This window comes from Myotis brandtii, unplaced genomic scaffold (assembly GCF_000412655.1).
Source record: "Myotis brandtii unplaced genomic scaffold, ASM41265v1 scaffold455, whole genome shotgun sequence".
NCBI classification, from domain to species: Eukaryota; Metazoa; Chordata; class Mammalia; order Chiroptera; family Vespertilionidae; genus Myotis; species Myotis brandtii.
Genome location: NW_005367384.1, coordinates 3151187 through 3161313, shown reverse-complemented (window position 1 = coordinate 3161313; position 10127 = coordinate 3151187). Strand labels below are relative to the sequence as shown.

The window sequence follows — 10127 nt, the reverse complement described above, 5'->3', positions numbered from 1 at the left end:
GAAGTGATGCCTCAATCAAGCTAACTATGCATACCTCATATATTTACTGTGTGTGTGTGTGTGTGTGTGTGTGTATTTTGAGAGCATTTAATATCTATGCTCTTAGACAATTTCAATTACACAAAAATATAATATTATATACTACAGTAACCATGATGTGCATTAAATCCCCAGAACTTCTTCATCTTATAACTTAAAGTTTATACCCTTTGGTCAACATACCTCCATATGCCCCACCTCGAGCCTCAGCAACTGCCATTCTAGTCTGTTTCCATGAGTTCAGCTGGTTTAGATTCCACAGTTAGGGAAGATCATACAGTATTTGGATTTCTGTGTCTAGCTTATTTCACTTATTATCATGTCCTCTAGACAAATAGAAATTCTTTAGAGTCAATTTGAGTTTTGGAAATAGGCAGATGTCCATGTGGTAAACAGTATGTCTAATTCATTTTGGTTGCCAAAGAGCAGTGACTTACAAAAAACAGTGCGGTTTATTTTTATCTGGCTCATGAAGTAGTGAAGTAAGCATTTTTAAAAAATTCTTCCCCATTTATGCAATATGCTGTATACCTTGAAACTAATACAAAATGATATTTATTGTCAACTGCAATTAAAAATATTCTTTAAATTTTTAAAAAATGCATTCCCAGAAGAAATGCTGAGCCATACCATTATTGCTGGACTGGAAAATAAAACAAAGAACCTCAAACATTTTCTTTTCAAGAATGAATATACCATTTCCAAATAAAGGAATTCAAATAAACACAATCCCATTAGAAAAACAAAATGTCAAAATAAACTACTTTTCCCAATGAAAACTCCTTGGCAAGAATACCTAACATAATTATTAATATTACTTTGTTCTTGTTTATCTCATTTTGTTGCACTGAAAATAACCCCATAAAAACTTTGTCATGAGTCTGCACAGTCCATAGTATTTGTGAACCATTGATATAAAAGAAATAACTTGAATTAGAAATCAAGAAACCCACTTTTAAGTTCTTTTAAGACACACTTTTAAGTTCTCATGTTATGGGTTTAAAAAAATCACTTTTTGACTTAATTTTGTGAGCATATACTGGATTTTTTTATCTGACAAATGAAAAACTAAGCATAGAGCTCTCTAAATTCCTTTAAGCTCAAAATAGACATATAGTTTAAGGGTACAAACTTGCAATTAGTAGATAAACAAGTCCTGGAAATGACTATAAACAACAATACTGTATTATAACCTAACTTGCTAAGAGACTAGATCTTAATTATTCCCACCACACAAAAAAAGAAATTATAATTACGTGACGTGATACTGAGTCTAACTATTGCTACAATGGCAATCATATTACACTACATAAACATATCAAATAAACATGTACACCTTAAATGTACACAACATTGCAAGTCAAATATATTTTAATAAATTAAAAAGGAGTCAGTGATAAATGTAAAATATGGGACAAATAAAAAATATGAAAGCTAAATAAATAAATCTTAATTTCATGGGACACTCTTTAAATATTTAATTTTCCAGAAAATTTTTAAAGTAATTTGTTTCATTTCATTGCAGAGATCAACTTCCAAGAGTTTATTCTATTTTGTAAGGAGATAGACAGTTGTATCATGACAAATTGTTAATCTGATACTTTCCTGTTGTCCTAGCTGCCACAGTTCTGATTTCTCTCAGTATTTGGCCTCTCTTTCTTTCTGCTGGGAGAAGAGGAAATATGTTGAAGAGGAGGGAAAGAAGAGAAGGTTTGGTATCTGAGGACGTTTTACTTCTCTCTTTCCTATAGCCAAGGACCCTGACTCATTGCAGAATGTGAACATCTCTGTTATCTCCAAGACTAATTGCCACAATGCCTATAAAAGCTATGACATCACAAAAAGTATGCTGTGCTTGGGCATTGTGCCAGGAAGAAGGCGGCCCTGCAAGGTAAGCTCCTCTCAATACCTTCCTGTTCCCATTTTGTTCCCGTGCCTTTTGCCAGAAAGATAACCCAGTTTCCTTTTTCCTGGCAGGAAGTCACAGCTGCCCCAGCAGTCTGCAATGGGATACTTCAAGGAATCCTCACTTTTACTGATGGATGTGTTTTGAGAGCTGATGTTGGCATCTATACCAGAATCTTTAACTACGTACCCTGGATTGAAAATACAATCCGAAACAACTGAGCTCCCTCAGCAGGAATTCTGGACCATTTAACACAGCCTGTAGCCATGTCCAGCCTCACAAGCAAATCTAAATAGACTCCTTGGGTTCCATCCTGCATACCTGTCTCATTTCTATCCAACAGAGGTGACTTGTACATACCTGTACTGTGATTATATGCAACAACCCTTCTACTTCCCATTTCAATGAAGATGGCAAACTCAGTTCCCCTTAGACAGTTAAAGTTTATGAAATGGGGATGGTGTTCTCTCTAACAATTGACTTATTGTAGAAAAAAAGCCACTCTATAGCCATTTGGGGTGACAAAATGCCTACTACTTGCACTGAATTAATCATGTGCAACTTACATATACCAGTTGGGAAAAGGAAATCTGACAAGAAGTGAGCTCGATAGAAGTATAGGTCAGAGGAAAGGGTTTAAGGAGGGGGGCTCTGGGAGGTATTGCACTTTGTTTCTCCTTGTCCATCCAACTCTCAACACCAGGCATAGATTCTGATTCTTCATTCTGCAGGATTCTGCATATGGACTTGAGCCATGAGAGGTTAACACAAAGGCTGACTGTGGCTTACGACATAAGAAGTTACATCAGTAAATCTTGTCCTCTCTAAGTGTCTAAAACCTCTGTAGCAGTGAAGCCTAGCTTGTTGAAAAGCAACACTTTGTATATGGATTATTAAGTGCAATTGTGAGAGTTTCACCTTTGTATAAGTTATTAACTAAAATTTTAGCTTTGGTAGAAATAGATAGTTTTTGCAGGCAAATAGAGATTTCTCCCAGCTTGAAATGGTGCTAAGATTTCAATAGGTCATACTGATGTCTTATAAGTTCAGATTATTCTAGATGATGAAGCATATGTTAAGGGCACTGAATTCCATGGGCATCAGCTTGCTGTATGATCACTATCATTGTAAGGTGACTTCCTCAGTTGAAAAATATATTCCCTTTTTGTGTGGAATACATATACTATTCAAGGATGGTGGGGCTGGGAATGATGATGACAAGGGAAAGAAAATCCAAATTTAGAATATGTCATTTTCAGTGTGAACAAAGAGCATAATGCAAGGGGCCCACCTACTACCACCTGGCTGGTGGGATACCTGGAGTACAGTAATAGATCAGGGCTGAGGTTGGTCGCTGACACTGGCCAATGGGGTCTTCAGCAGTGGTGGCAACCAGGTGAGCCTGGCAAGAAGTCCCTGCATATGTCCCTTGTGGTCCCATTGTTCCCTTTGTTTATAAAGCAATTAAGAAACACACTTGGAAGAATGAGACAGAATTTCAGAGCAGACCAGCTTGTCCATCTGATTATGAAAGTCTTTGCAAGTGAGAGCATTCTGGTGAGAATTCCCATTGGATACAATTATCCTCCTGCTCAAGCTGACCCTGGAAATCCATACTACATAATCCTTTCCCAAGCATTTCCTCCACCATGCTCCTTCTGAGCACCTGCCACTCCAAGAAATGCATATACATTTGACCTCAAGAAAGAGAACAACTAGATATGTTGATTAAATTTCTGTCTCCTGAGAAGATTTCTGTTCTCATTTTCTTCAGGGCATCCCTCTGAGAGGTTTTAATATCACAAAAGTACATATGCAGTTGGTAGCAATATATTAAACAGAACTATGTGTAAACGAGGTGAAGTCTTTTCAGTTCACTGAGGGAATAACATAATCCACTCAATCACAAAGCAAGTACTGTTTGTTAAATATAATATTAAATGTCAATTCCAATTGAAAAAATATATAAAAAATTTAAAAACAAAACATTCCCTGATTGGATCACAAAGCAAAAACAAATGATAAACAATGGACTAAAAGGTATGTTAGTAAAACAACAAAAAGTATTGTTTGAACACCTAGCATCCATCAGTCTAGGAGGGCTAGTTTAAGTACCATGGAACCAAGGGCCTAGCCAATGGTATTAACCTCAGTTTATGGTACAAGTGAGCGGAACTGCATCTGGGGAATCTCCGGGTAGGTTTCAGGGACTGAGGTAAAAGGGAAGCCATCAGATCAATGGGGGCTTCCATCACTCCAGCCAGAGATGCTCGGATGCAGTTGTTTCAAGAGCTACCAGCAAAGGGCCTCAACTTATCTTTAAAAGCTGGTTGCCCAGGGCTTGCCATCTGCTCTGTATTTAATAGCGTCTTGGTGGCCAAGGACCTCCCAGTGACCCTGTTCTCAAACAGGGGTACCCTTCCTGGAGGACTGAGAGGACACAGGTATCACAATGTCTCTATGACTCTGGGCCGGGCTCTGCGCTGGGCTCTAGACCTCCTCCTGTTACTGCCTTCCTCTAGAGCCGAGCAGGTTTTCACCACACACCTGAGAGGAGGCTGAGAGAGGACCAACACCTGTGAGGGATCATAGGCCCCTGTCTGTGCAGAGCTCAGAGGAGAAGTGTGTGCCAATGGCGCCCCCTGGTGGAAAAAACTCCTCTCTATATACAAGTGCTGAGGAAAGGGTGCCTGGCAGCCCCTGGGCACCACAACCACCCACTCCTCCTTTAGAGACTGAGGTACCTTTGACATGCCTTCTCTTCACTCACTCCCACCTGAACCCAGTTACCTGCTCACTCGGGATGCAGCAGCTCCGAACTAGAAGCAGAGTGGCTCAGCTACTACAGCCCAGCCTGCCTCCTGTCTTTGCAGAGGCCTAAGGACCTGGCCTCTCCCATAATGCACCTCCCAGCGGTGGTTCCAGAATGTTTGCTGGGGTCTGGCCTCCTAGCCCTGCCCTGCTCTGACTCCAGGTGCAGACCGGGCTCTCAGCCATGGCTTTTTAAAAGGTGAGTATTGGGTAAGCCCTTCACGGTGGATTCCAGATCGCGGTCCTCTCTAGGATCTCACTTTTAAAACGATCAAGCTGAGATTGGGGTGTGAGGAGCTGAGGTGGTGGTGTGCACTGAGAATGGGGATCTAATTGGAAAGTGGGTGTTTACTTATTCCAGGGGTGTGAGTGGCAGGTCCACAGATGGATACATTCATCCTCCCCTTTTCTGAGCTCCCAAAATCCTCCAGGTCTTTGTCGAGCACCCTTGTGAGCCTTGAGACTGGTAATAAAATGCAATGTGTTTTTCTGTGGGCTGGAGCTAATGCTAATTAGAGCTTCCTGTCTACCTGTGACTTACGCTTAGTCCTCTCAGAGGCCCTCTGAGCTGAGTAGAGTTGCTCTCTGTACTTTACAGACACAGAAACTGCCTTTCAGGGAGATGCAGTCTTCCCCGCAGCTCACAGGCGGCAAAGCCACGGTCTGCAGGTGGTCCAGACCTGTGGTCCATCGCTGTGCTACGCAGCCAGCGTTCATCAGCTGTAAAGAGGCCAGAAGGGAGGATCTGGGGCGGGGACAAGCAGGCTTGAGGTGCTGTCGGGCAGAGGAGGAGGAGCTTGGGTCCCTGGGTGGGAACTGAGGGTGGTTTTTATTCATCTGTCTAAGGAGGGTTTCTCACTGTGTCTTTGCTGCAGGTGCAGTACAGGGTTCTGCCCTGGGTCACATTGGCCACCTGCAGCCTCAGCTCCTTGTCATCAACCCGTGTGACCTGGTAATCCGCTCCAGGAAGGGATATGACCTCCTTGTCCCCAGAAAACCGCAGACTGGCCAGCACCTGGAGTTGCCCCTGGAGATCCTGTTGGTACCAGCTCATCCAGGGGTACTGGGCATCCCTCAGGAAGCAGCTCAGGGTTTCAGCCTGTCCCCGACGTACCAGGGCCCACCTGGGCCTTTGCTCCACCAAGCTCGCATTGGCACCTGAAATACACAGACAGGGCAGGCTGGAGCTCCTGGGGGTGAAGGTCACCCCAGAAATAACTAGGACAGGCAGATCCTGAAGAGGAGGTCCCATGAGCAGTATTGATAGGAGACACCTGGGGACAGAAAGGATACTTCTCAGGGCAAGAGGCTATGCCTGGGGGTGTCTGGGCCAGGCTGGGATCCAGCTGCAAAACTTTCTGTGCCTCCTGGTGCCCCAGTGACCCAGCTCTCTTTCCCTCCATCAACCCACTGAGTGGCTCTCTCCTCCTGACATCTGACCTGTGCTCAGGGCAGCCATGAGCACCCAGCCCCACAGAAGGGAAAGTGATGCCATTCCCTGGCCCCTGGGGTCCTCTCTGACAGGGCAGTGGGTCAGGGAGCGGTGGGACAAGGCCAGCCAGGCAGGAGCACAGAACCCTGGCCTGTAAGGGGGCAAATAGTGGCTGACACTCTCTGGGCCTGAAACTCAAAAGGGAGTGGCTTTTCCAGGAAACACAATGTCTTTCTTATCTTCTCACTGAAGCTCAAACCTCAAACTGGAGAGCGTTTCCTACATCTGGCGCCAACCCCCACTCCCACACATGCATGCACACGTCCCCACAGTCACTGGGGGTCTTCACTCACTGGCCCTGAACCCCCTCCTGTGTCTCAGAGTGTCCTAAAACGGTGCTTCTGAACTGTGTCTCAAATCTTTCAGGAATTAAAATACCTCAGTGCAACCAAAGGACCTTGGAGATTAAACAAGGACTTCCCTCCTCCCCCGTATATGGGCAGAGGCTGCTGCAAGGCCACACTGTGCCTTAGACAACAGAACCTCATCTCCAGTTACCTGTGTTTCCCTCTGTAAGGGGGAATACAAACTCAACATCAGAGCTTAATTCTCCCAGTTAAAAGTAACAAAAGAGACTTCCCTCTCCTCCATTTTCTGAGAGCATTTACTTTAGAACACTTATAAGTTCTTTCTCTGTCTCTTTGAAATGTATGTAAATCTTTTTAAAAGCTAAGCAATTCTTGCCAGGGTCAAGACCCAGAGATGCCTTTCTCAAAGACCTGCAAGCATCTCTTTGAAATATAACCATCAAGGAGAATGAGCCTAAACTCAATTTAGAGCAGATGTCTAACTCTAAGCTGCAAATAACTGTCGTAAAGATATGCCAAGTTGCCAGAACCAGTTTGGCTCAGTGGGGTCTAACTCTAAGCTGCAAATAACTGTCGTAAAGATATTCCAAGTTTATTTTTTCTTTGGATAAAGGCAATTAGCAAACACAGAGGGATATCCTGGTTACCGAGGGACTCTAGGAGGGCATGTACCTTGGTTGCGGGCACATCCCCAGTGGGGGGCGTGCAGGAGGGGCTGATCGGTGTTTCTCTCTCATTGATGTTTCTAACTTTCTATCCCTCTCCCTTCCTCTCTGTAGAAAATCAATAAAACATATTTAAAAAAAAAAAAGATATGCCAAGTTTATTTTTTCTTTGGATAAAAGCAATTAGCAAACACAGAGGGACTCTAGGGTGAACTACAGATTAGCAAAGGGTCCTGTCAAGTCCTCTCATTTGAGGGCCAGTCATTGCTTGTCTTGACAACATGTATGTAATGGTTTCTGCTGGCCTATATAAAAGGCTAAGATTTCTTTGTCTTGGCGATCTCTGAAAGAAATGCCTGGGATATGTCACCTTCTGATTTAATGCTTATTCAATAATAAATGTGTTTTCTTTCTCTTCTGTCTTTGCGACAAGATTTTCTGAATTGGGAGATTTTTGTCTTTAATTATATTTTCCCAATGATTCATAGTGCTGCCATTACCTAACAGTATAATTTTGGGCCTCAGTTTTTCCATCTGTAAAATGGAAATAATAACAAAAGTTATTTCATAGGGATAAATGGATTAGTATATGGAAAATTCAGAGTAAAGCTTGGCACAGAGTAAACACTTTATAAAGTGGACTTTTATGCAATGGCAAATTTCAAAATCAATTAAAATATAATAGAATTAATAGTAGTTTTTATCTTTCTCTAATCATCTATCACTTAATCAACAGAGATTAAAATCACAACTTCTCCTAACATTTTAGCATTAAGAGGCCTCATTTTTTAGAAAGTTTAGAAACCAATGATTTGGCAAATTAGATTTAAAAGAAGGCCCCATATCTACCATCTCTCCAACCTCAGCATTTTACAGACAACAGTATGGAGAAGCAGAGGGGTTTAGCAGTCGAACCTCACTATTTCAAGACTTGAAACTGCACAATATTCTAGTCAATGTTCTAAGTGGGTGTCTGCCCATCACAGACACTCGATAAATGATGGAGGGAACTAGAGCAGGGCAAGTCTGCAGACCCATGTCCCTGGAAAGTCCCCCACATCAGGGCCCAGCAGTGGCTGGCACCTGGGGGTTTGCACCTCCCAGAGTCACTAATTTTTTTTTTTTTTTTACTCTTCAGAAGTTGTAATACATACAATAGGGATCCCATGATTTTGACAAAGGATCCATTTGGTGGCAGCATAATACAATTTATAATTCACTTGCCTCGCTAACTTTGAAATTGTGTTTCTCTTGACTTAAAAATAGATTTTCATTATACTAGTACAATTTTGTGTATAAAGTGACTTCATTGATTTCTTTTTTTTTTGCATCACCCTATTTCAAATCTAATTGTGCACAAAATGTCAATTGCACTACTTTCTAAATACTCATGTGCTGATTCATTGCTTTTTGTTCCATTACCGGTTCCCACCTCGTTACCCCAGAGATGGGGAGAGATGAAGCTCCAGGAAGCAGTACCCAAATCACATATCCTGAATACCAGTAAAATGCAAAAGAGAGGTGTCCTCACCCCAGCAAGACACGTACATTTAATTCTGAGCTCTCTATGGAGAAAGTCTCTCTGGGGATTAGATGATAAAAGGAAAGGGGGCTGGGAGGAAAGTGTAACTGGGGAACAAAGGAGGAAAGGGAAAGAAAGGCGCCATGGAAAGCCAGAAAGTGCCCAGACACAGATTTCCTGCCTTGCAATGGCTGACTCCAGCTCTTTCCCATGACTCTACCTCCTCCTGAGGCCAGTGCTGAGGCCGGGCTGGACAGATTGCAGGATAAGGGATCCTGGGCACATCTCAGTTTACTGAGCTGGCTGTCCTGTCTCCCTGCTGTCCCCTCCCATTGCCTTAATCCCCAAATGTGATTGGGATCAGTGGTGTCTCAGATACTCCTGTTATCTCCTCCCTGAATCCTGCTCCTCAAGGTCATTGCCTCCCCAAGCTCCTCCTCTGATTTTGGCCTGGCTCCCAACCTAGGCCAAGGTAAGCCTCTTTCTTCCAGATGGCTGCCTAGCTGCCTACCTTCTCCCATGCTCCCATTTGGACATTATGGTTGCCCTCCTAGGAGAGAGGAGAAGAAGAATATGCATGCTCTGAATGAAGGCATAAACAGGTGTTCCAGCTCCTGTCCACCTTCGTTTGAACTGCATTCCTGTGGGGTGGAGCCTAATGGGGGAAGGACACTGGAGGCAAAGAGGTCACTGAGGTGGTTTCCTGCTCCAGATGACCTGTGTACAACCCTGGGAAGAAAGAACTTTGGAGTTAGGGTGAGAATTTGGTCCCCTCCCAAAGAAGCAGTCAGTGGTGACACCAACTCCATCCAGGATGAGCCATGGTGGAAATGTACGGTGCGGGGTGGTGCCCTGTGGGTGTCTGTGACTGAAGGGACAGCTGGAGAGAGCACTGGCCTGGAGGCAGGGCCCCGTGTCCTGGTAGCTCTGCCTGGGCAGTGACCAGGCACATACATTATTCATGTTACCCTTGGTGTTTCTGTTTCCTCATCTAAAAATTAAGTGGATTGGAATTTTGGGAGATTTAGTGGATCTAATATCACTTTTTACTCTTGTGTTCTAATATTCTAACATCTTTTCTGACCGTTTATTATTTGCACAATACCAGTGGGGATGCTGGACCAAGCCTCCAGTGGAAGTCCCTGTAGGTTTCCTGGGAGGAAAAATAAAGCACAAAGCCTCTCAGAGGCAAGTTCGCGTTTATCCCCTTTCTCTGCCTCTGCTTCCCCTCACCTCCTCCTCCTCCTCCTTGCCCCTCCCCAGGAATGTGCAAAAACTCAAAGCTGCCCAGACTCGCCCACCTGAAAGCTGATTATGGCTCCTTCACCTCCACATGTCCTTCCAGGGATTAGCAGCAAAAGACTCCCACAGGAGATGGAAATCA

The 10127-nt window shown here is 43.6% G+C and overlaps 1 protein-coding gene and 1 gene segment (V, D, J or C); one reads left to right on the top strand and one right to left on the bottom strand.

Moving 5' to 3' along the window:
• Nucleotides 1-2166, top strand: part of PRSS58 (protease, serine, 58) — a 6839-nt gene extending 4673 nt beyond the window's left edge. Inside the window, exons 4-5 of the mRNA XM_005875034.1 lie at nt 1791-1930; nt 2017-2166. Of these exons, the coding sequence (XP_005875096.1) occupies nt 1791-1930; nt 2017-2166 (290 nt within the window). The remainder of the gene's footprint in view (nt 1-1790; nt 1931-2016) is intronic.
• A 3431-nt stretch (nt 2167-5597) lies between these two features.
• On the bottom strand, nt 5598-6340 carry LOC102263029. The segment is given in 2 exon segments: nt 5598-5914; nt 6197-6340. Coding segments are annotated over 2 exon segments (372 nt in total).
• Between the last annotated feature and the right edge of the window lie 3787 nt (nt 6341-10127).